This window comes from Peromyscus californicus, unplaced genomic scaffold (assembly GCF_007827085.1).
Source record: "Peromyscus californicus insignis strain IS unplaced genomic scaffold, ASM782708v3 Scaffold_2__1_contigs__length_46816999, whole genome shotgun sequence".
NCBI lineage: Eukaryota > Metazoa > Chordata > Mammalia > Rodentia > Cricetidae > Peromyscus > Peromyscus californicus.
In genome coordinates, this window is record NW_026294540.1 from 27765161 (window position 1) to 27790830 (window position 25670).

Below are 25670 nucleotides of genomic sequence, written 5' to 3' on the forward strand. Positions count from 1 at the left end.
CTAGGCCAGGCGCCTCCCGGCCCAGTCTCAGCCCGGCCCAGCCCCGGCCCAGCCTGTCTCCCTCCCTCCTGCTCGGTCCCCACTTTGGCTTCCACCCTCCTCGACCGCGACCCGCGCACTCAGCCCGGCGGCGCAAGGGCCACCAACCACTCCAGGGAGCGAGGGAGACCGCGAGCCATCGGCCCACCCCAGTCAGCCAGGGCGGGACCCCCCGAAGCCCCGGAGGGACCCCTAACTCTCAGCCACGTCCCGATCTCCGCCCGCCCAGCGACGGCCACTGCCAGGACGTCCCCCCTCAAGGCTGGCCTCCCCGCGCGCGCGCGCTGCGGCGGGGACGTGGGGGCCGCACCTGAGCGCGGGTGCCCGGCGCGCCCGCATGGGCCATCGCTGAGCAGCCCCCGACGGAAAGTCCCAGCAGCAGAGTCGCTGTGCATCCGCCCAAGGGAGGGTCAGACCTGGGGGGGCCAGGGCCCCCCAAACTCGGATCGTACTCAGCCGAAGTGAGGCGGCGCCATGGAGCTCAGAGCGCTGCTGTGCTGGGCGTCCCTCGCCACCGCTTTAGAAGGTGAGGTGACTTTGGGGGGTGTCCCCCTCCTATTCTTGGGGTCCCTAAAGTTGTGCCTCGGAGTGCAGAAGCTGGTCTCTCCCTACTCCAACTCTGGCACCCCTAAACACTTCGGACCAATAGTGCTAGAACGGGAGGGGGCGGGGGAAGAGGCGGCCTGGCGGGGAGTGGGGTTTTTCTTTTGTTTGGGAAAGAGATGGAGTCGAGAGCCCAGACCAGGGACCTTCCCCTCCCCAGCCTTCTAAACTCTCTGTCCTGATGTCAAAGGCCCTTGGCAGGCTTTCTTTTCCTACCCACCCTAATATTCAAAACTATCCCGAAAGTTTCTATCCACCCTCCACCTCTGGCCAAACTCCGGGGAAAAGTTCCCGGAGGGGCCACTTTTCCAGATGAGGCAGACCCCAGCTAGGCCGTAAAACGACCCCCACCGCCAATTCCCTCGCATTCACACCTGGACTCGACAACTCCACACCCTCGTCGCCCCATCTCCAGCCCGACGCCAGCGCCAAAAGGCTGGCCAGGCGACTGACCTCGTGCAGGCTCTCTCTCTCCCTCTTTCGATTTTTTCCTCCAGGCTGTACCCCAACCTTTTAAATGCCGTTTAGACCTAAACTTTTCCCAAGCCCGTGGCTCTCTTCCTGCCGTACAAGCCCGCAGAACCTGCCGACCACTGGCTTGTATCGCCCTAATTCACCCCAGCTGGCCACCTCCTAGCCTGCCTCAGATTTCTGTGTGTGCGTGCCTGCGTGTGTGTGTGTGTGTGTGTGTGTGTGTGTGTGTGTGTGTGTGTGTGTGTGTGTTTCTTTTTCTTTCTTTCCTGTATTCCTCTCCAAATGCCTCTTGAAGATCTGGGAGCCTCTCACTCCTCATCCCCTCTTGGGACTGCCCAGGACCTGTAAAACCCCCTCCCTGCTTCCCTAATCTCCTTTCAATGAATTTGGCTCCTCCACAGCCTCCCTTGCCGCTTAGAATCAAAGGGGTATATGGGGAGTGGGCTATGGGAGCGGAGGTGGGGGGGTTGCCGAAGGAAGGGAATCAAAGGCGTTTGGAAAATCCTGCTCCCTCTAGGCTGGGCAGTGATGTTCAAAGTGTGAGGATGGGGAGGGGGTGAGGGAAGGCTTTGGGCCCCTGGAGAGGAGGAAGTCAGATGGGCAGAAAATCCATGAAGTGTGTCGGAGGGAAAGAACGATGCCAACAGGAAATGCCCCTTCTCACGCGTGTTACCTGGGTGTCTCTCAAGCCCTCCCTCCGCCTGCGCCAAGTGCGTTTATTTATTTTTCTGTCATTTTTCACTTCCAGGGCCCCTGCTGGAGCCAGGCCTCCTTTCCCCATTTTTACAAATGAAAGACTGAAGCTTAGAAGTGTTAAGTAGTTTACCCAAGGCCACGTGCCCCCAGGGAAGGTGTAAACTGAGAGTCAGTCCCCAGGGACCCGGAAAGGGAGTCCTTAAGCTGAGGTGGGACAGAGGTGAGGGTGGGTCAGGGAAGTGAGCTAGAGGTGAAGAGGTCTGAGGTAAGGGGAGAGAAAGTGAGTCTGAGCTCAGCTCTGCAGGCTGAAGAGCAGCCTGTACATAGCACAGACAGTGTGTAAATTGGAGACAGGAAAACACTATCCAGGCTGGAACAATGGAGGGTGGAGACGGCAGCCTCTATCCACCCCCTTCCCAGAACCCCGGGCATCCTGTCCCCAACGGGCTCTGCTGTCTCCTGCCATTGAGGGCCCCTGGGCTTCGCCTCAGGCTGGTCAGGTTCCTGCCTGCCCCCGGCACCCGTGGACATCACCGGAGTTTTGGGACAGTATCTCACCCACCCTGCTGGATTCCCATCACCTCTTTTCTCCTGCAGCCCCAAAGGGGAGGGCGGGACCTGGTCCCAGGTGTTCTGCGGCCTCCCCTGGGGGCCCACTCTCAATACCCATGTGTTTCCCAGACTCCTGCCTCTCCCCCTGCCCCACTCCCCAGGTTTCCCTATCCTCTTCAGGGGATTCCCCAACCCTCCCTCTGCACATTGCCCGAGGCCTCTGCACTTCTCCTAATCCCTTACTCGGTCTGCGCCCTGTCCCCTCCCCCCCCCCAAATGATCCCAGAGCCCTGCCAGGTGTATGCCTATCCACCCCCACACCCCCCACACACCCCTGAAATCTCCTTTCTTTTTCCTAACCAACTCCAGATGTTCTGAGGCCTCTGCAGGAGCCGGGGCGGGAACCCCAGAGTCCGGGCTTCCAGAATTTACTCCTCAGATGGCAGAGATGGGGGAGGTGCTGTGCCCCAGGCTAAGGCACCACCTTGCAGGAGAACTGGGGTGTCTGGTGTGAGAAGGGGGTGGGGCCTGGGAAGAGGAATATACAGTTGGGATGGAAGCCAATTTTGGCACTTAGGAAAGGGAATGTGGAGCCTGAGACGGGCCTGTGGGGAACCAAGGCCTGTGGCAGCAGCCCTCTGCCCCAGGGGTGAGGACAGGATGGGATTGTCCTGGTTTTCTTTTTTTAAAACAGGATTTCATGTCGTTCAGACCAGCACAAACTCACTATGTAGTGGAGGCTGGTCTTGAACTCTTGGTCTTTCTGTCTCCACCTCCCCAGATGCTGGGATTACAGGAATGTGCCCAGCACTCTTTTCTATTTTGGTGATGAGACACAGAGCCCGAGCGTGCTAAAGCACCGTGCCGCTGAGCCATGCCCCCAGCCCCGGTGGCAAATGCCGAGACCCAGCCGGAGAGCTGCCTTTTCAGACTTCCAGAGTTGTGGACGTTTAACTTCCAGCATGGGCTCCCCTCATCCTCCTGGGCACAGCCCCCAAGGAAGTCTAGACCTGGGAGTTCCCTAGAGGCGGTCCAGTGCCTGCCGGCCGCTGCTGTGCAGTCGGCACTGGGGTCAGGAGGCACGAACCTAAGGCAGTGGGGTGGTGAGGTGGTTCACTGGGGAATGATGCCTCCAAGCTTGACCACCTGCGTTGGGTCCTCAGCACGTGCGCGCGCATAAACAGACACAGACACACACATGCAAATACGTGTGATTCTCTTTATGTGAGGGGTGTGTGTGCAAAGACAGAAAAGCGTTTTCTTGTGCCATGAGAGTTGGCTCTCTCCTGCCACCACGTGGGTCCCAAGAATCAAACGCGGGTCTGCAGGCTTGGCGGCAAGCATCTTTATCTCCTTGGCCCGAGAAAAATGAATTTTGCCACCTCCTTGTATCCCCGGAGTCCAATCTTGGAACTAGAAAGATAGCCCGCTCCCCGCCATTCCCGTTCGTTCCCAGCAAGCTGCTGGCCCTCCCTCTCTCCCACACCTCCCCAGAGGGCTGACTCTGTCTCTCTGTCTTAGAGACCCTGCTGAACACGAAACTGGAAACCGCGGATCTGAAGTGGGTGACTTACCCTCAGGCAGAGGGCCAGGTAAGAGCGGGATCTCTGGTGACCCGGGAGGGAGACTGAGGCAGGGGGTTGCAAGGATGCACCCGAGATGCTTGCTTCCTGCAGCCACCCCAGCGATGCTAGCTGGAGTCCCTGGTTGACGATTCCGTTCTCTGCGCAGTGGGAGGAGCTGAGCGGCCTGGATGAGGAACAGCACAGCGTGCGCACCTATGAGGTGTGCGACATGAAGCGTCCTGGGGGCCAGGCCCACTGGCTGCGCACTGGCTGGGTCCCAAGGCGGGGTGCTGTCCACGTGTATGCCACGCTGCGCTTCACCATGATGGAGTGCCTGTCCCTGCCGCGCGCCAGTCGCTCCTGCAAGGAGACGTTCACTGTCTTCTACTACGAGAGCGAAGCTGATACGGCCACGGCCCACACGCCGGCCTGGATGGAGAACCCCTACATCAAGGTACTGCAGTGGGGTTCAACCCCCTTCCTAGGGCCTTCAGCAGGATAGTGGGCGGCTAGAGGCAGCAGGTTTAAGCCTAGGGAGGGAAGAGGTGGTGGTGTGAGTGGAGAGAAGGGGCCTGGGTAGGAATCCAATCCGGGTCCTCTCTGTAAGAACAAGTGCTCTTTTTTTGTTTGTTGGTTGGTTTTTTGTTTTTGTTTGTTTGGTTTTTAGTTTTTTGAGACAGGGTTTCTCTGTGTAGTTTTGGTGCCTGTCCTGGATCTTGCTCTGTAGCCCAGACTGGCCTCGAACTCACAGAGATCTGCCTGGCTCTGCCTCCCAAGTGCTGGAATTAAAGGCGTGCACCACCACCGCCCGGCTGAACAAGTGCTTGTAACCACTGAGCCATCTGTTCAGTCCTGTCTTTTAAATTCCGGTTTCCAGCACCAGTCACACCTTGCCTCCCTAAAAGCTGAGGTATTGCTGTACTGTCCAGACTGGCCTTGACTCAAAGTGATCTCCGGATTCAGCCCCTGCGATGTGCTAGCCCAGAACAGGGTTTCAAAGCTGAGGCTTTGAGGGTAGAAGGAGCCCCGAGCTGGCCTCAAACACCTGATCCCCCTGCCTCCATCTCCCCAGTGTTGGGATGATAGGTGTATGACACCATACTTGACATTTTCAAACATGTGTGTGTGTGTGTGTGTGTGTGTGTGTGTGTGTGTGTGTGTGTGTGGTTTTTGTTTATTTATTTATTGGGTGCAGACGGCAGTCAGAAGACAACTAGCAGGAGATGGGCCTCTCCTTCTTGGGTTCCGGGGATGGAACTCAGATCATTTTGCTTGGTGGCAACTCCCGTTACCCTTGTTACCCCCGTTACCACCCGAGCCATCTTACCAGACCCTTTTTTTTGTTGTTGTTGTTGTTGATTTTAAATTTTTTATTAGACTTATTAATTTTATTTTATATGTGTGGAAGTTTTGCCTGCATTATTGATGTGCACCATGTACCTTCTCGGAGCCTGAGGAGGATGGAAGAGGGTGTTGGATCCCCTGGAACTGGAGTTAAAGGTGGTTGTGAGCTGCCGTGTGGGTGCTGGGCATTGTGTTCTCTGTAAGAGCAATGCACGCTCTTAACTCTCCAACCTTCATGGGTTCTGTTTTTGGTTTTCTTTCCTTTCCTTTTTTTTTCTTTTTTTCTTTTTTCTTTTCTCTTTCTTTTTCCTTTTTGAAATATGGACTCTCTGACTATGTAGATTAGGCTAGCCTTGAACTCAGAGATCTGTCCACCTCTGCCTCTTGGAAGAGGGATTAAAGGCGTGCGTCATCACATCCAGGTTTGTTTGGTTAATATTTTTTTAAGGATTTACTTATTTTTACTTTATGTGTATGAGTGTTTGCCTGCCTGTATGTCTGGTGCCCACAGAGGCCAGAAGAGGACATCAAATCTCCTGGAACTGGAATTGCAGACAGTTGTGATCTACCGTGTGGGTGTTAAGGATTGAACTTGGGTCCTCTGCGAGAGCAGCAAGCGCCCTTGACTGCTGAGCCAGCTCTCTAGCTCCTGTTTGGTTTTTGAGACAAGGTCTCACGTATAGCTCAGGCTGGCCTCAAATTCTGTTATGTAGCCAAGGGTTACCATAAACTCCTGATCCTCCCGCCCTAACCTCCCCAGTGCTGGGATCACAGGTGTGTGTCAGAGCTCGAACCCAGGGCCTCCTGCATGCTAGGTAGCACTCTACTGAATGGAGCTACGTCCCCACCCCTGAAAGATGAATTTTTATTTTTGTAAATCTCCGCCCAGAATTGGCGGTGGATTTCCCATGGCAAGTCAGCACCTGAAGCGAGACTCTTAGAGGTGACCTGTATGCCTTCAGAGTGACGGCCGTCCTTGTCCCGGCTCCTGCCCGTCACTTCCATGGCCGTTTCATTTCTCCTTGGTTCTGAGGCCACGGTCCCGGGGCAGATGAATGATTGGGACACTGAAACAGGACAAAGTCAGAAGCAGCGAGGCTCCACGGAACTCATGAATGGCAGAAAAGTCATCTGGGAAGTAGCTCAGTCCGTGGAGTGCTTGCTTGAGAGTCCCAAAGCCTTGGGCTGGATCCAGAGCGTTGTATAAATAACTCTAGTGACACCTGCCTGTCATCCCAGCACTTGGGAGGTGGAGGCAGGAGGATCAGAAGTTCAGGGTCATCATCCTCGGCTACATAGCAAGTTTGGGACCAGCCTGGGACTATACGCGACCGTGTAGGTCTGACATATTGTGGAAGGTAGGAGGAAGGTTCTCCACCACGAGCCGAGATCGTTGCAGGGGTCTGTGAAGAAGGCAGTTCACTAGATCCAGGAATCGGGACAGCGGTGGTGAACGCAGCTTCTCTTGGCAGGTGGACACGGTGGCCGCTGAGCATCTGACCCGGAAGCGCCCCGGGGCTGAAGCAACCGGTAAAGTCAACATCAAGACGCTGCGCCTGGGTCCGCTCAGCAAAGCCGGCTTCTACCTGGCCTTCCAGGACCAAGGAGCCTGCATGGCCCTGCTCTCCCTGCACCTCTTTTACAAGAAGTGTTCCCGGCTGACCATGAACTTGACCTACTTCCCAGAGACGGTTCCTCGGGAGCTGGTGGTGCCCGTGGCAGGCAGCTGTGTGGCCAATGCTGTCCCCACCGCCAGCCCCAGCCCCAGTCTCTACTGCCGGGAAGATGGCCAGTGGGCTGAGCAGCCGGTCACGGGCTGCAGCTGTGCTGCGGGCTACGAGCCTGCCGAGGGCAACAAAATCTGCAGAGGTGAGAAGGGGGCCTACCCATGAAGCTTTCCTGTCTCGGGCGGTGGGGCTGTGAGCTTCCCATCCCGGTCTCATTCCTTAAGGTTTGGGATTTTTTTTTTCTTTCTGGTTTTTCGAGACAGGGTTTCTCTGTGTAGTTTTGGTGCCTGTCCTGGAACTCACTCTGTAGACCAGGCTGGCCTCGAACTCACAGAGATCTGCCTGCCTCTGCCTCCTGAGTGCTGGGGTTAAAGGCGTGCGCCACCACTGCCCGGTGGAGGATGATGATGATGATGATGATGATTTTAACTTCAGGTTTTATTCTTAGTGTGGTAGGAAGTAGTATTTAGAATTTTGTTCCTTCCAGTGATTGGTGGATTGGTTGGTTGGTAGGCTGTAGGGGCCGGAGGACAGCTTGCAGGGGTCCATTCTCCTCTCATCCACCATGTGGGTCCCGGGGACCAGACTCATCATCAGGCTTGGCCCCAGGCACCTGTATCCAGCCCTTAAGTTCCCCAATTCTGAGCACGCTCTACTTCCTGGATACTCAGTTACCGGAGCTAGGGAAGAAGCTCAAGCCGAGGTCTGAGCTCTTCCTCCTCTTGACTATTCTGGTAACCCCGTCCACGCCGTCCACCCTGTCCACGCTGTCCACGCCGTCCACCTCCTCTGCCTTCTGGACACTACCTGGAGGCTGGCCTGGGAGGTCGGACTATCATTGAGCACCTGGAATACCTTTTTGGGCTGAGGAAAAGGACTTTATGATCTCCGTTCTATTCATTGGGAGTTTCCTCTCATTTTCTGATACTACGTTGTCTCTGTCCCTGGAATTCAGCTTTTGACTTTCTTTTTTCCTGACAGCGGTGGGGATTTGAACCAGGGCCTTGCACATGCTAGCTCTCTGCCAGCTGAGCTGTGTCCTCAGAGTTTTCGTTGATTTTTGGTGGTGGTGGTTGGTTTTGGCTTTGCTGGTGATCCAAACTCAGGTCCTCGTGCTTGTTTTGTTTTGTTTAGGGATTTGCCTATTTTGTGTGTGCTGGGGGGGGGGGGGATATGACTCGTGCTGCCAAGGCACTTGTGTGGTCAGGGGTCAGGGGTCAATTGCAGGCATTCCGTCAAGTTGTTGGCAATCGCTTGGTGGCAAACGCTTTCACCCCTTGAACCGGCTTTCGGTCCCGTAAATGACTTTATTTCCACAAATGTCCACCTAAAATTAGCCCGTCATTACTTTTGGAATGTTGGCAGCATCCCTGCCTTTGGACTGGGATCTAAGGTTTTACATACCATCCTAAAAACAGGACTTTACACAGTCCATTCTGGGTGCCGCAGCAAGCTAAAACACTGTCTTTGCTCATGGCTTCGGCGTTCCGGAGGTCCCAAGGCCAGCCGCTGCATTTCCTGGAGTGTTGTTTGTTTGTGGTTTTTATTTTGTCCCGAGATAAGGTCTTCATTTATAGCGAAGGCTGCTTCCCAACTGGTGAATTTTCCTGCCTCACATCCTGAGGGTATCACCATGCCAAGCCTATGTCTTGTTTTATTTTATTTTTTAAAATAATTTTAAAAGATTTATATGTTAAATTATGTGCATATGTATAGTTATGTATAGGTGAGGCATCAGGTAGCTCCTGGAGCAGGAGTTGCAGGCTGCTATGAGCCAATCAGTATGGGTGCTGGGAACTGGACTCAGGTCCTCTGCAAGAGTGGTATGTGCTCTTAACCTCTGAGCCGTCTCTCTAGTCCCCAGTTTTTGTTTTTGAGAAACAGGGTCTCACTCTGCAGCCCAGGTTGGCCTTGAACTTGCTCTGTAGCCCAGGCTGGCCTTGAAATTGCTCTGTAGCCCAGGTTGGCCTTGAACTTACAGTCTTTCGCTTGCCTCTGGCTTCCAAGTGTTGTAATTACAGGATGGGACAAGATGTCCAGCTTTACGGACTTGTATTTTGGTAAAGGAGAAAAGTATCTGGTGCTGCTCACACGAGCTCTCTTAATGCTCTTTGTAGCCATCCTCTGTACTGGGTAGTGTGCATTCAAAATTAATCGGATGGCGGAGGATTTGGTAGAGCACTGGCCTGGCATGCACGAAGCCATGGTTCCATCCTCTCCACCGAATAAACTGGATGTAGTGGTGCACACCTGTAATCCCAGCCTTTGCAAGATGGAGACAGATAGATCAGAGGTTCAAGGTCAGCCTCAGCATTATATGGAGTTTTGAGGTCAGGCTGGGATTTACAAGAGGCTGTCTATAAGTTAATTAAAATCATGAGAGGGTTTCACCAGACTGCCAAGGTCAGGGTTGGGAAGAGTGAGGACGTCTACTCTGGGGGGATGGTCCCCCTTTTCCTCTTTTTGGTCTGTCTTTCATTCATTCCTTAGCTCTGCGTGCAGGTTTTGTTTTTGTTTTGGAGTCTTTTTAAAGCTTTTGTGGCCGGGCGGTGGTGGCTCACGCCTTTAATCCCAGCACTCGGGAGGCAGAGGCAGGTGGATCTCTGTGAGTTCGAGGCCAGCCTGGACTGCCAAGTGAGTTCTAGGAAAGGCGCAAAGCTACACAGAGAAACCCTGTCTCGAAAAACCAAAAAAAAAGCTTTTGTGTAGCTAAAGTTTTCCTGCCTGGCCCACAGTCAGGGCAAATCTCTCTCACCTGCCAGTCCCACAGCCGCTCAGACCCGACCAAGTAAACACAGAGACTTATATTGGTTACAAACTGTATGGCCGTGGCAGGCTTCTTGCTAACTGTTCTTACAGCTTAAATTAATCCATTTCCATTAATCTATACCTTGCCACGTGGCTCGTGGCTTACCGGCATCTTCACATGCTGTTTCTCATCGCGGTGGCTGGCAGTGTCTCTCTGACTCAGCCTTCCACTTCCCAGCTTTATTCTCCTCCTTGTCCAGCTTTATTCTTCCTGCCTGGCCACTGGCCAATCAGTGATTTATTTATTTACTAATCAGCAACACATTTGCCATGCAGAACATCCCACAGCACTTTTGTTTTGTTTTGTTTTGTTTTTCGAGACAGGGTTTCTCTGTGTTGCTTTGCGCCTTTCCTGGAACTCACTTGGTAGCCTAGGCTGGCCTCGATCTCACAGAGATCCACCTGCCTCTGCCTCCCGAGTGCTGGGATTAAAGGCGTGTGCCCCACCGCCTGGCTTCTTTTTAAAGCTTTTAAGTGATTTTTAAACTTCATTTTAGGTATGTGTGTTTTGCCTGCACATATGTGTGTGTACTGTGTGTGTGCCTGATGTCTTTGGAGGGGGGTGAGGGGGGCACTGGATCCCCTGATGATGGTTATAAGGTACCATGTGGGTTCTGGGAACTGAACCCAGGTCCTCTGGAAAAGCAGCCAGTGGTGTGTGTGTGTGTGTGTGTGTGTGTGTGTGTGTGTGTGTGTGTGTGTTTTAATTCATTTATTTTTATTTTATGTGAATTGGTGTTTTGCCTGCATGGATGTCTGTGTGAAGGTGTCAGATCTTGGAGTTACAGACAGTTGTGAGTGGCCATATGGGTACCTGGAATTGAATCCGGGTCCTTTGGAAGAGCAGCCAGTGTTCTTAACCGCTCAGCCATCTCTCTGGTCTTCAGGGTGTGTTTTGCTCTCTCCTCCAGCCTGTGGCCAGGGCACCTTCAAGCCTCAAATAGGAGAGGAGCCCTGCCAGCCATGCCCGGCCAATAGCCACTCTAACATCATTGGTTCTCCTGTCTGCCTCTGTCGCATTGGGTACTATCGGGCCCGGTCGGACCCCCGGAGTTCACCTTGCACCAGTAAGTTTCCATTGTCCAGGGGTAAAGGACATCTGTGTTGTCCTGTATGCAGTTCATTTGGGGGAGAGTGTGTGGACTCCCGGAACAGACTCCCCCCATGGTCCTTGATCGAGTTTTCTGTTACTGTGGTAAAATACTCTAAGACACACCTTAGGAGAGGAGGGAGTTCATTCAGCTTAATTCCGGGTCCGAATCCTTCAGTGTGGAGACGTCAAGGCAGATCAGCCAGTCACCTCACATCCACAGTCAAGAACAGAAATATGAATGTGTCCATGCTTCCTTATACCGACTGCTCACCTTGATTTCACCACTCAACAGTCCTGGAACCCCTGCCTAGGGAATGGTGCCACCCACAGTGGGTTGGTCCTCCGTATCACTTAACTTAATCAAGACAGTCCTGCACAGATGCACCCATAGGCCAACTCAAGCAGACAGTCCCTCCTGGAGATGTTCCTCAGGTGGTTTTAGGTTGTGTCGAGTTGTCAAAACTAACCCGTGACAGCCCCCATGCTTCCCAGCTTTAATCTCACCTTTAACGGTTCAGACCAGTGTGACTGTCCGTCTGCCCTTAAGGGTGGTCCCCTCCTACCCTCCGCCTGATTCTCTTTTTCCCACAGCCCCACCCTCTGCTCCAAGAAGTGTGGTCCCCCATCTGAACGGTTCCTCCCTGCACCTGGAATGGAGTGCTCCCCTCGAGTCCGGAGGCCGAGAGGACCTCACCTACGCTGTGCGCTGCCGAGAGTGCCGCCCTGGGGGCTCCTGCTTGCCCTGTGGAGGCGATCTGACCTTTGACCCTGGCCCTCGGGACCTGGTTGAGCCCTGGGTGGCAATCCGGGGGCTGCGTCCTGACGTCACCTACACCTTTGAGGTCGCTGCTCTGAACGGTGTGTCTACCTTAGCCTCCGGACCAGTTCCATTTGAGCCCGTGAATGTCACCACTGACCGGGAGGGTAAGAACGGGGGACAAATGGGGGAGCCGTGGACAAACTACTTGCTGAGCGCGCAGAAGACCACATAAACCAACATGGGAAGTGGGAGCAGGGAAATCAGAAGTTCAAGGTTATCATCAGCTAACCCGAGAGACCCACTGGCAGAAAATAACGGTTTTAAAAAGTCATGCGTTCATGCGGGAATGTCGTAATGAAACCGTCATGGACCTGCAGTTGCTGACCTCTAACGGAAGGGGAAAAAAAAGAAGGGGTGGTGTACTCATAACCCCAGGAGTTGGGAGTCGGAGGCAGGAAGATCAGTGGTTCAAGGCCCACCTGAGCTACTTGAGACTGCCTCAAAGAGAGAGAAAGTATGTCTTGCTATAAAGAGACCATGGACAAGTTGGGTGGTGGTGCACGCCTTTAACCCCAGCACTTGGGAGGCAGAGGCAGGCGGATCTCTGTGAGTTCAAGGCCAGCCTGGTCTACAGAGTGAGTTCTAGGACAGCCAGGGCTACACAGTGAAACCCTGTCTTGAAAAACAAACAAACAAACAAATAAACAAAAAAAAAACAAAAACAGTAAAGAGGGAAAGAGAGAGACAGACCATGGCCACGGCAGTTTATAAAAGAAAGCATTTAGTTTGAGGCTCATGGTTCCAGAGGGATAGAATCCATGGTAAGCATGGCATGAAGGCAGGCATGCGCTGGAGTAGCTGAGAGCTCACATCTTGATTCATGAGGCAGAGTGGGGGAGGGAGAGAGAGAGAGGGAGAGAGAGGGAGGGAGGGAGGGAGGGAGAAAACTAAATAGAAATGATGGCTGGGATTTTGGGATTTTGAAATCTCAAAGCCCACCCCCAGTGACACACCTTCTCCAACAAGGCCCCACCTCCTAATCCTTCCCCAGCTAAGTACCAAACATTAAAATACATGAGCCTGTGGAGACCAGTCACATTCAAAGGACCACAGAGAGAGGGCATCAGGTATTCAGGATGATGGGGTGAGGGACCTCAGAAGTTTGAGGGTAGAGGGGATAAAAAGGAATTCGAGTGTGTGTGTGTGTGTGTGTGTGTGTGTGTGTGTGTGTGTGTGTGTGTGCACATGTGTACATGTGTACATGTGTACATGCATACTCAGAGGCCTCAGGTTGACTCAGGTGAGTTCCTTGATCCATCTCCACTTACACACTGAGGATTTGTCTAATCTAGCTAGCCAGCTTACTCAGAGAGGAATCCCCCTGTCTCTGTCTCTGTGCTCTGGGATTACAGGTGACTGAGATGCTTGCCCAGCATCTAACTGGGTGCAGGGGATCCAAACTCTTGAGCACTAGGTAACTTGCTTACTGGGCCACCTCCACAATGCCAGAATTATTATTATTATTAGGTTTTTTTTTGTTTTGTTTTGTTTTTTTAAGACAGAGTTTCTCTGTGTAACAGCCCTGGCTGTTTTTGAACTCTGTTTGTAGACCAGGCTGGCCCTGAACTCACAGAGATCCATCTGTCTCTGCCTCCCGAGGGCTGGGATCAAAGGCATGTGCCAATACCGCCCTGCTAGGGAATTCTTTTTTAAAAAAAGATGTATTTGTTTATATGTGTGTGCCTCCATGTGTTTGTGTGAACCACATGTGACGAGGTGACCAAGAAGGCCAGAAGAGGGTGTTGGATCCCCTGGAACTGCAGTTACGGGCTGCTGTGAGCTACTGGATGTGGGGGCTGGGAACTGAACCTGGGTCCTCTGCAAGAGCAGAAAGAGCGCTAAACCATGGAGCCGTCTCCAGCTCCTCAGAAGGCACTCATTAAAACCGGAAGAGGAATGAGGTAGACCTGGTGGAGGGAGAGTCAGGAAAACAAGGACAGACCCTAGGGCTGAGGTCTGGCTCAGCGGTAGAGCATTCATCTACCGTGTGCAGGGTAGGGGAAGAATTGGAGAAAGCAGTTGCTGGGCATGGCAGCCGGGCACACCGTGGCGGCCGGGCACACCGTGGCAGCTGGGCACACCGGGTTTCTCTCTCCTACAGTGCCCCCTGCGGTGTCTGATATCCGAGTGACTCGGTCTTCCCCCAGCAGCCTGAGCCTGTCATGGGCTGTCCCCAGAGCACCCAGTGGAGCTGTGCTGGACTACGAGGTCAAGTATCATGAGAAGGTGAGACTAGGCTCAGTCCCAGGTAGGGGGAGTAGTGGGTATGGATCCAGAGCTGGGATACCCGGATTTGGAGACATCTGGTGAGGATGGCGGTTTTGGTTGACTGTACAATCCTGCAGCCAGCCCCTGGGCCTCTCTGAGCCTCAGTTATCCTCATCTGTAAAATTGTTGTTATACTACCAGGCACAGAACTGGTGCAAAGGGTTGTCAGAATGGCTTATTAGTAGAGTGCTTGTCTAGAATCCCCCAGTGAGGGGCTGGGGTGTGGCTCAGTGGTAGAGTTCCTGCCTAGAATCCCCCAGTGAGAGGCTGGGGTGTGACTCAGTGGTAGAGCACCTGCCTAGAATCCCCCAGTGAGGGGCTGGGGTGTGGCTCAGTGGTAGAGCACCTGCCTAGAATCCCCCAGTGAGGGGCTAGGGTGTGGCTCAGTGGTAGAACACCTGCCTAGAATCCCCCAGTGAGGGGCTGGGGTGTGGCTCAGTGGTAGAGCACCTGCCTAGAATCCCCCAGTGAGGGGCTAGGGTGTGGCTCAGTGGTAGAGCACCTGCCTAGAATCCCCCAGTGAGGGGCTGGGGTCGAGAGGGTTAATGGTGTAGCGCTTGCTTAGGATGTAGGATACCCTAGGTTTAAGTCCCAGCACCTCAGAAAGGAAATATAAAGCTGCTAGAAGGATTAAGTGATGCCACACAGCAAGATAAAGTGGGAAGAAGGAGTAAAGAAAATCGGCAGAGAAGGGGGACTATCTTGTGATCCGTTCTTTCCTCCTCCTCCACAGGGCGCAGAGGGCCCTAGCAGTGTGCGTTTCCTGAAGACATCAGAAAACCGAGCTGAGCTCCGGGGGTTGAAGCGGGGAGCCAGTTACCTGGTCCAGGTACGCGCACGCTCCGAGGCTGGCTATGGCCCCTTCGGCCAAGAGCATCACAGTCAGACTCAACTCGATGGTGAGTTTGGGGATTCGGGTGGAAACTGGGATTGCCCCCCCCCGCCCCCCGCCCTCCCACACCAGGCAGGTCTTACTTCAGTGTCCCCAAAGTCAGTTGTTTTTATCCTTCAGTGATAAGGTCTGGCCAGCAAAGATGGCAAAGGACAGAGAATAGAGAAACTAAATCCAACTCTTGGCTCTGAAGCCTGCAGGGTTATTCATCCTTAGCAGTAGTTGACCCACAAGCCCCGGGTCTTTCTTCCAATAAGACGAGAAAAATCATCCACCCTTTATCACAAGTTCTGAGGTAAAGTGAGGTAGCCCATGCTTCTAACATGTCAGACCCATGATTTTCCAAGCTATTTATTTATTTATGAGGCATCTCACTCTGTAGCTCTGAAACACACTCTGTAGACCAGGCTGGCCTCAAACTCACAGAGATCCTCCTGCCTCTGCCTCCCCAGTGCTGGGATTGAAGGTGTGCACCACCACACCCAACTAAGTCCATACATTTTTAAACAGCTCATTCCTTCCTATCGCCCTTTATGTTTTTTGAGACAGGGTCTTGCTCTGTAGCCACGGAGATGTTCTAGAACGTGCAAGACTGGGCTCAAAGTTGTAGCAATCCTCCTGCCTCTGCCTCCCGAGTGCTGGGATTAAAGGCGTGCGCCACCACCGCCCGGCTCATTTTCTTTATTTCTTCACGGGGGTAGTGGTGCCACCACCTCCTGGCTGAGATATTTTTTTTCTTAGAGGACATTAGAATATATATATAAATATATATATAAAACAAACAATATATATATATATAAAATGTCCCTGGCTGGGGCGATGGCTCAGTCAGCAAAACGCTTGCCATGAAAGCCTGAGGGCTGGAGTTTGGATCCCAGCACACACACAAAGGCCGTGTGCGATGGCGTGCGATGGCCTCCAAATGCATGTGCACACACACGAAAGAACATACACACACCATCAACAAAAACTCCCCCAACATCTCTGGGTGTAGCAAAGCTTGGGTCCTTTCTCCATTGTCCTCAGTCTGAGCTCACTGTTCACTCGGCTTGTCATACTGGGCTGGGGTCTGTTCTCGGGAGACCTCAGGTCATTGCTTGACGCTGGAGTTAGGGAATCAGGGACTCTTGCTTTACCTGACTGACCTCTTCTCCCTCAGAGAGCGAGAGCTGGCGGGAGCAGCTGGCCCTGATTGCAGGGACTGCGGTGGTGGGCGTGGTCCTGGTCCTGGTGGTCGTAGTCATCGCTGTCCTCTGCCTCAGGTGAGACTCTGTAAACCCCCTGTGGGGGGCTCCTGCCCACACACCCTAGAGCGGTGGTTCTCAGCCTTCCCAATGCTGCGACCCTGCAATACAGTTCCTCACGTTGTGCTGACCCCCAACCACAGGATTATTTTCTTTGCTACTTCGTAACTGTAATGTTGCTACTGTTACGAATTGTAAGGTAAATATCTGTGTTTTCTGATGGACTTGGGTGGGCCCTGTGAAAGGGTCATTCCACCTCCCAAAGGGGTCTCGGCCCACACGTTGAGAACTGCTGCCATGGGCAAGCCTTCCTGTCTTCTCCACTGGTCACCTGGAATCGTCCCAAGTCCCAAGTCCTTCATTGTCTGTGGTCTTCTATACAGGCAAAGAGATGTAGAGATAGAGATATAGAGATATAGATAGAGAGACAGAGATAGAGAGATAGAGAGATAGAGATGTAGAGATAGAGATATAGAGATAGAGAGACAGAGATAGAGAGAGAGAGATAGAGATGTAGAGATAGAGATGTAGAGATAGAGATAGGGATGTAGAGATAGAGATAAAGAGATATATAGAGGGATAACTCTGTTTTTTACTTCTTTTCTCGTGGCTGTAGGAAGCAGAGCAGCAGGAGGGACGCTGAGTACTCAGATAAACACGGGCAGTATCTCATCGGGCACGGTATGTGGGTCACAGGAGGGCGGGGAGGGGCGGGGAGCTAACGGGACATCCTAGTCCAGAGGAATTTACTTCCTGGTTAATGGGCTCCCATGTGGCTCCTTAGGCACGAAGGTCTACATCGATCCCTTTACTTATGAAGACCCTAATGAGGCCGTGAGGGAATTTGCCAAAGAGATCGATGTCTCCTACGTCAAGATTGAAGAGGTGATTGGAGCAGGTGAGCCGCGGGGCTGGAGCGCCTGCTCCACGAGGACCTGAGTCTGATCCCCAGCCCCAAGTGAAACACCTGGGAACAGCAGCACTGCCTGTAATCCCAGCTTAGGGGTGCGGGGGATGGGATGGGATGGACAGACAGACAGGTGGACCACTAGTACTCATTGGCCGGCCAGCCTAGAGCTGATGAGAGACCCTCTCTCAAAAACTAAGGTGGATTGCTGGGTGTGGTGGTGGTACACATCTTTAATTCTAGCACTTGGGAGGCACACACACACACACACACACACACACACACAGGCAGAAGCCTGGGCAATGGGTCAGGACAGAAGAACTGACCCTCCACGTTCTTGTTGAAGGTGAATTTGGTGAGGTGTGCCGGGGCCGGCTGAAGGCACCAGGGAAAAAGGAGAGCTATGTGGCCATCAAGACCCTGAAGGGTGGCTACACAGAGCGGCAGAGGCGGGAGTTCCTGAGCGAGGCCTCCATCATGGGTCAGTTTGAGCATCCCAACATCATCCGCCTCGAGGGTGTGGTCACCAACAGCGTGCCAGTCATGATCCTCACTGAATTCATGGAGAACGGAGCCCTGGACTCCTTCCTTCGGGTGAGCCGTCCCACCCACCTTCACAACCGCTGCACACTCCTGTCGGGGCGTTGCAGGGAGGGGACAGGGAGAGCTGGACCCAGAGAACAGGGCAAAGCAGGATTCATGCCTGCAATCCTAGCACTGGAAAAGCTGAGGCAGGAGGCTTGTGCGTTTAAGCCAGCCTGGGGATACAAAGCCAATTCTAGGCCAGCTGGGACTGTATCATATAGCAAGACTCTACCTTCAAAAAGAGAAAAGAGTTAAAAAGTTTCAGACAGCCGGGCAGTGGTGGCGCACGCCTTTAATCCCAGCACTCGGGAGGCAGAGCCAGGTGGATCTCTGTGAGTTCGAGGCCAGCCTGGGCTACCAAGTGAGTTCCAGGAAAAGGCACAAAGCTACACAGAGAAACCCTGTCTTGAAAAACCAAAAAATAAATAAATAAATAAATAAATAAATAAAAAGTTTCAGACATGGAAAAAAAAAATCAAACCAGATCTTGAACAGTGGCTGAATTATTTGATTGATTTGTTTTTGTACATAACTGGAGATTCAGACCAAGGTCTCACACATGCTATACATGTTCTCTATTACTGAGCCATGCACTCAGCCTCTTACTGAGGAATTCTAGTCAGGTGCTCTACCACTGAGCCACACCCCAGCCCCTCACTGGGGGATTCTAGGCAGGGGCTCTACCACTGAGCCACACCCCAGGCCCTCACTGAGGAATTCTAGGCAGGTGCTCTACCACTGAGCTGCATTCCCAGCCTGCCTGGAAATGTTTATTCATCATTCTGAGTTTCTGTCCACATTGGCTCCAAACATACTTTCCCTCATCTCAAGATTCTTTCTCATCTTCTGCAATTTTCTCTCACATTCATCTTCCCTAATCTGCAACAGGACCTTCCCAACAGAGAGTCCTAGGTTAAGGTTGAGGGGTCAGAGGGGTCATAGACTGTCCTCTATGGATCTGACTGGGCATCCACAGAAGCCTGGGTGGGAATCCCTAGATGGGACCCATGCAGTGTGTAGCACAGGCTCCCCTGTGTGGTCCAGCCACAGACATCTCATTTCCAAATCATCAGGACATTAGAAAGAGAATTGCTTACAGAAAAACAAATTAGAGGACTCTCTTGGGAAAGAAGCCATAAATCCAGCAGTGGGAACTTTGAGAGGGACAAATGGTATAGCTCTTCAGCATGTCATCTATCAAGGATGCTCTAGGATTTAGGGAGATGCACGGAAATAATAAGCAGTATATGGCCTGTCATTCTAGCTACTTGGGAGATGAGACATAGGATCACAGGGCCAAGGCCAGCCTGGGCAAACTGAAGAAAGTCTGTCTCAGTAAGGATACAAAGGGGGCTGTGAGGTAGCTTCACGGTAGATTGCCTACACAGAATCCCCCAGTGAGGGGCTGGGGTGTGGCTCATGACTCAGTGGTAGAGTGCTTGTCGGGCCTTAGGTTTAACTCTCAGCATTGAAAAAAGAATGTAGATTTGGTTGCATTATCCTTGCTTTTCCCTCCGGAGCTGCAGAGGCCCCTGCGTCCTAGGTGAACTCAGATAGGATCGATTTGGTTTTTCTGGTTGGTGTAACTGTGAGGGCAAAATGAAAACTTATCGAGGTTGGGCACTAGACCTCATCTTTATCACAGTGTGTCTCTGTTCCTCACTCTTCTCTTGCGTTCACACACAGCCGGTCTGAGACATTTTCTCATTGACAGGCAGCTCAGAGTGCACTCATAACTAGCTCAACTCTGCCTGTAAGGTGTATGGACTTTGTTAGAACACAAATGTTAGCTGAAGCCATTGGTGGTAGCTTGCACCTCTAATACCAGCACTTGGGAAGCTGAGGCAGGAGGCTTGCCACAAGTTTGGGCTAACTTAGGCTACATATTGAAACTCTGTCTGGAAAAAAAAAAATAAACAAATGTGCTGATTAGAAGCAGAGCATTGTGGTGCATGCCTGTAAGCTGAGGCAGGAGAATGGACAGTTCTAGGCCAGCCTGGGCTACACAGTAAATTCCAGGTGAACCAGCTAGAGTTATATAGGGTGATCCTGTCTAAAAGAAAGCAGATTGGGGGTGTAGGAGGCAGGCTTTAAAAGCATCTCTTTATAATTTGGGAGTGGCTGAACATCTATAAAATAAAACAAAACCAGGAGGCATGGTGATTCATGCCTTGTAATCCCAGAGTTTGGAAGATTGATATAGGACATAAGTTCCTGTTCATCCAGGGCTAAAAGAAGACTTTGTCTCAAAAAGCAAAAACCAAAATATAAGGTGTGGTGAGAAACTGTGTTAGGGTGTTAAAATAGGCAGGAGAATTTATTAATAAGTAGGGCTGAGAGAACTGAGCCGCCTTCTAGGTGAGCTGAGAGATGGGTGGTAGCTGCCGTGATCGGAGTGGCAAGGAGGGTAAACCGTGGGTGATTTATCCTAAACAAGCCTTTCTCCCTGTCTCCTCTCCAGCTGAATGATGGGCAGTTCACGGTCATCCAGCTGGTGGGCATGCTGCGGGGCATTGCCTCAGGCATGCGGTACCTGGCTGAGATGAGCTATGTCCATCGCGACCTGGCTGCTCGTAACATCCTCGTCAACAGCAACCTAGTCTGCAAGGTGTCCGACTTTGGCCTCTCCAGATTCTTGGAGGAGAACTCCTCTGACCCCACCTACACAAGCTCCCTGGTGAGCCTGGGCCACGGATACCAGCTAAGCATCCCAGCCTACGTGGGGAGCTGGGTTGGAAAATCAGCAAGCAAGTATTGGCAGCTTCAGACCCGGGAGAGAATAATACAGGTTGCAGGCTGAAGGGAAATCAGCTTCCGGTGTGTGGGAAAGGAACAGCTGTGGAGACGGGAGATTGAAGGGCAGAAGGAAGAGGCCAGTGGGAGTAGTGGCTTACATTTATCACCCCAACAGTAAGGGAGGAAAGTAGTGTGATGGAAGCCGGCCTGGGCCATCTAGGTGGATCCTATCTCAGAAAGAGAGAGAAGACAAGATGTTGCACCTGTAATCCCAGCACTGAGGAGGTGGAGGCTGGAGGAGCTGGAGGCATGCTTGGGCAACGTGAGACTGTTTCTAGGAAACATCCCGGGCATGGGGGCCAGGAGTAGGGAGAAAAGCAGAGTTGGCGATGCAGAAAGTGTCTTAGTTTCTTTTCCTGTGGCCGTGAGAAAATATGCTGACAGAGATAACCTAAGGTGGGTTTATTCTGAACTCACAGTTCAGGGGACAGCCAAGGCGAGCAGGAGGGAGCAGCTGGTCCCATTGCACCCATGCATGTGCTTAGCTCGCTCTGTCCTTTGGATTCAGTCCAGGACCCACACCAGAGAACGGCACTACCTGCTTTTAGGCTGGGTCTTCCCACCTTGTTTAACCCCACTAAGATAATCCCTCTTGGGCACTACCACAGGCTCATCTCCGAAGACTCTAGATTCTGTCAAGTTGACAACACTATCCATCGTGGACGATGTTCCTGGGTCCTGCTGGTGCCTGGGTTCACCTTTTCTTCCTCCTTCCACAGGGTGGAAAGATTCCCATCCGATGGACCGCCCCTGAGGCCATTGCCTTCAGGAAATTCACTTCTGCCAGTGATGCCTGGAGCTATGGGATCGTCATGTGGGAGGTCATGTCCTTTGGGGAACGGCCATACTGGGACATGAGCAACCAGGACGTAAGTGTTCCATGATCATACTGAGATTTCCTGGATATTCCATCACCTGGGATACAGGAGTGGGGAATGGTGTTCTCAGACTTTCCCACCCATGTTTGGGATAGTGGGGTTGATGTTTACATCCAAGAACTGACTGTAGGGACTGGGAAGATGACTCATTAAGTACCTGCCATGCAGGGATGAGGACCCAAGTTCAGACCCCCAGCACCCACACACAATGGTGCTCATATAACCCCACTGTGGGGGACAGGCAGATCTGGGGGACTTACTGGCCCACCAGCATAGCCAACTCCAGGTTCAGTGAGAGACACTGTCTCATAAAATAAGGTAGAGGGGCTGAGAAGATGACTGAGCAGGTAAAGTGCTTGTGATGCAAGCATGAGGACCAGAATGAGATCCCCAGCACTCACCTAAGCGTCAGGTAGGCATGGGAGCTTGCCCGTAATTCCAGCACTTGGAAGATGAGGACAGGAGGGCCTGATCAAGCTGGCCTGGGAATCAATAAGCTCTGGGTTCAGGGGAGAGACCCTGCCTCAATGTATAAGGTGGAGAGTGATTGAGGAAGAGAGTTGATTTTAACGTCTGGCCTTTACACAAACACACAGATAAAGGAAAGTGGAGAGCTGGAAGATGGCTCAGCGGGCAAAGGCACCTGCTGCCAAGCCTGGTGACCTGAGTTCAATCCCCAGAACCCACACAGTGGAAGGAAAGAACTGATTCCTTCAAATTGTCCCCTAACCTCTACATTTGTTATTGAGCATACACACACACACACACACACACACACACACACACACACACACACACACCTTTTTCCACGAGTTAGTAAATAAATAAATGCAATTTAAGAAAATAAGGTGTAGAGCAATAGAGGAGGATACCCTATACTGACCTTTGGCCTCCATGTGCATGCGTATGAAAGAACACACACACAGAGTTGGGCTTAGCATTGCTGGATTCGGGGATGGATGGTGAGCAGGGTTGGGAGGTTAAACTCTAGACTGAAGCCCAAGACCTACCAGTGGGGATGGTGCTTTTGCTAGCCACAGCCAACTTCCACCTACCTAGGACTCATGAGTGTGCTATTGGGTGGCTGTGGTTCCCATCCCAACATCACACAGGGCTTTAGGCAGATGGTACTCTCAAGCCAGCTTCACCTAGTCCTTCTTGTCACTGTAGGTGATCAATGCCATTGAACAGGACTACCGGCTGCCCCCTCCCCCAGACTGCCCCACCTCCCTCCACCAGCTCATGCTGGACTGCTGGCAGAAGGACCGGAATGCCCGGCCCCGCTTCCCCCAGGTGGTCAGCGCTCTGGACAAGATGATCCGGAATCCTGCTAGCCTCAAAATCGTTGCCAGGGAGAATGGCGGGTGAGGATCCCAGAGAACCACCCCCTCCATCCCTGACTCTGCCACCACCCAAGAGCCCTTCTGAGTGGCCCTGGAGTATCCATCCCTTTGATGGTATATGGATTGGTCTGTGTTGGTCTTCCCAAGGCCCTCTGATACCGTAGCTGTCCAACTTAGCATTTCCGTCTTTGTCTGCCCCCCGCCCAGGGCCTCACATCCACTCCTGGACCAACGGCAGCCTCACTACTCTGCTTTTGGCTCTGTGGGTGAGTGGCTTCGCGCCATCAAGATGGGAAGATATGAGGAAAGTTTTGCAGCAGCTGGGTTCGGCTCCTTTGAGGTGGTCAGCCAGATCTCTGCAGAGTAAGTGGAAAGGGCCACAGTGAGGGCACAGCACCCAGAGGGTGCCTGGGAACACTGGGCATAGGAGGCCGAGTCAGACCCTCGGGTTCAGTAGGGGCCTCTGGGTGCAACCTCAAGGGCTGATTGTTATATTGGCGGTCCAGCAGTAAGGACACTGCCCGGCACCATGCCCAGGGCTGCACGGCAAACAAATCATGACTGAGGCCGAGACTCCGGATTCTCCCAGAAAGGAAGTGTCCTGCTGGCGTCCACTCCGGAGCCTTCTCCACCCTGGGTCATCTCTCTTCCCATTTCCAGCCTGCATCTATCTTTGTGTTTCTATCTACATTCCAAACCCGGCTCTCACATTAATGTGTCAACTCTGGTTCTCTCTTCCCACCCATAAAAGGAGAAGACGGGACTGAGATTTGGAAATCCCTGCCCAGCTTTGATGTGAAATGGTTTTATGATTCTATCAACCCCCAAGTAACCATTCTCTCGCCTGTCTGCACTTACCCTTTCTCTGTTCTCGGGTTCTCTCTCAAGGCCTTCACTTACCCCGGCTTTGAACGGAGGGGGAAAAGGCATAGACTTACGTAGGCAGGAGGTAGCTGTGGTGATATACCACTGTTCTCCCAGCTCTTGGGAGGCTGAGGCAGGAGGATTTTTCACTTGAGGCTAGTATGGGCTACATATCAATACCCTGTCTCAAATAACCAAATATAATAATTAAAAAAAAATCCTTGAGAAGATGCCTGACCAGGCAGGTCCCTTGGTCCCTCTTTAACATCTTCCTTGATCCAAAGGCCCCCTTTATGCCCTACTTCTTTTTCTGTTGACTCCTTTCCGTATTTCAACTTTTCTGAGGCCTCCCTCTTTCTGTCCTCACTATAGCCACACAGTAGAGGCTTGGTGCCGAAATTCTGCCTCGCAGCCCCTGACATCATCATCCTGTGGGCTTCCGGACTGACTGGTCCCTGAACTCATCCAGCCTTCTGTTTTTCCACAGGGACCTGCTCCGCATTGGAGTCACTCTGGCAGGACACCAGAAGAAAATCTTGGCCAGTGTGCAGCATATGAAGTCCCAAGCTAAACCAGGAGCCCCTGGTGGGACAGGAGGACCAGCCCAGCAGTTCTGACCTCCAAGGACTCACCATGCCAGAGACATGGCCTCTCCTTTCCGTGGCAGAGTTGGGTGGGGACTCATAGAGATGCCCCTCCCCCATCACAGCCTCCCATTGGATTGCACTTTGAACTGAGGGTGTCGGGAGTTGGTAATCTTTGAGACCCAGGATTTGGGGAGCTGTGCCATATGGGATGGTAAGAATCCTATCTGTGCCTTCCAGGCGGGGAACCCCGAACTCAGAGTGAGTCTTTCCCTCAAGCCTGGGCAAAGAAACATCCCTAATCTCCCATCTTCCCAGAGGGCTCACTCCCCAAGCGCCTTCCACCTCAGTGGGCATGTCCCTACAGACCAAAGAGAAAGGGTGACCAGCCTGCCAGCTTGGGAGTGGAGAATGTCCCAGGAGGCAGGAAGGGGCTGTCAAGACCCAGTGATGTAATCATTGGACTTTGATGTCCCAACTTGCTGCTGTCACCACCAAAGGCAATCATTTTCCCCTTGTAAATGCGCCTCCCCTCATCTGCCTTCATATTGAAGGTTCTAGATTTTTACTGTTTTTATTTTGTTATTTTTCCTCCCTTTTTGCTCCCTGGTCCAGATTCTGTGTGTTGAAGGGTACCTGTTTTCACTCTCCTGTTGGGAACAAGGACCCATTGATATGTCCTAGAACAGTGCCTTGGAATGCCACAGCCCCAGACAGTTCCTTTCCCTTCCCTCCCAAGTGACCCCAAGCTGTGTCCATAAGTGGAGGGGAGGGGGGTGAGGTTATAAAAGGGCAGGAGGGTGGTGGCATTCAACAGAGGCAGACGTCGGTGCTTGGAAGGGGGTTCTTAAATTATATTTAAAAAGAAACTTTTTTTGTATAAATAAAAGAAAATGGGATATGTCCCAGTCTGAGAACAGGGGACCCCTAGGGGTCTGGATTTGGAGGGTCAGGTGAGGTGGTGGGACTGTGGTGTGGGGAGGTGCTGGGTGTTGGCTCCCAGCCCCAGGGTGTTCTGTTTGGGTTGGTGGGAGGTGAGTCATTGGCAGCTGGTGCTAACTGCTCCAGCTGCCCCTGCCAAGAGCCTCAGGCACCTCCGGGGTAGGGCTGCCACCTCCTGCCCCTCCTCTGTCTCCTTAGCCCTGGCAGGGGTTGTATGAGGGAAGCTAAGCCTGTAGCCCATGGCCCTACCCTAGAGCTCCTTCAAAGGGAAGAGGGTCACAGGGGACAGTGGGAGGTCCAGCTAGGTGTCCACAGACTTAGGCCAGATGTCCACAGCTGGAGCGCTGTGGGGGAGGGGAAGATGGGGGAGTGGTTGAAAGGGGGCCTCGTGTGTGTACAGATGCCAGGGAGCGCTCAGGACAATTCCCCCATTCAAGATGCTGCCCAGGCAGGTTTTCCTGGCCTCCTGGGAAGGGGAGGGGGAGCCGCTCCAGTGTGTCTGCTACTGACTTTCCCTCCCAGACAGGAAGAGGAGGATGAGGTCCAAACCCCATTGCAGCCTCCACACCTTCCCCCTGTAGTGTCTTCTCGGCTGCCCTTCTCCCGGGTACGCCTTCCCACTGGGACACCTGCAAGGGCAGGTCAC

At 52.7% G+C, this 25670-nt stretch overlaps 1 protein-coding gene across 2 annotated transcripts; it reads left to right on the forward strand.

Moving 5' to 3' along the window:
• On the forward strand, positions 1 to 24655 carry Ephb4 (EPH receptor B4). Of its 2 annotated transcripts, none has more exons than XM_052754072.1 (17): positions 1 to 565; positions 3886 to 3956; positions 4096 to 4383; positions 6746 to 7142; positions 10720 to 10875; positions 11493 to 11825; positions 13823 to 13947; positions 14723 to 14888; positions 16041 to 16143; positions 16742 to 16806; positions 16910 to 17023; positions 17379 to 17626; positions 20079 to 20294; positions 21133 to 21282; positions 22462 to 22655; positions 22842 to 22900; positions 23986 to 24655. In XM_052754072.1, the coding sequence occupies exons 1-17, from the start codon at positions 514 to 516 to the stop codon at positions 24054 to 24056; spliced, it is 2808 nt and encodes a 935-aa protein (XP_052610032.1). In that variant the 5' UTR covers positions 1 to 513; the 3' UTR covers positions 24057 to 24655. The 2 variants fall into 2 exon arrangements, with proteins under 2 accessions (XP_052610032.1, XP_052610031.1); XM_052754071.1 differs by having other exon boundaries at positions 2 to 565; positions 22842 to 22997.
• The last annotated feature ends 1015 nt before the right edge of the window (positions 24656 to 25670 follow it).

Bases quoted from the DNA above. Each gene is read 5' to 3' on its own strand.
- Ephb4 (XM_052754071.1), top strand. From the start codon at position 514: ATGGAGCTCAGAGCGCTGCTGTGCTGGGCGTCCCTCGCCACCGCTTTA. The intron at 14,889-16,040 runs GTGAGTTTGGGG...CTTCTCCCTCAG, and splicing joins CAGTCAGACTCAACTCGATG to AGAGCGAGAGCTGGCGGGAG. The intron at 17,627-20,078 runs GTGAGCCGTCCC...TCTCCTCTCCAG, and splicing joins CCCTGGACTCCTTCCTTCGG to CTGAATGATGGGCAGTTCAC.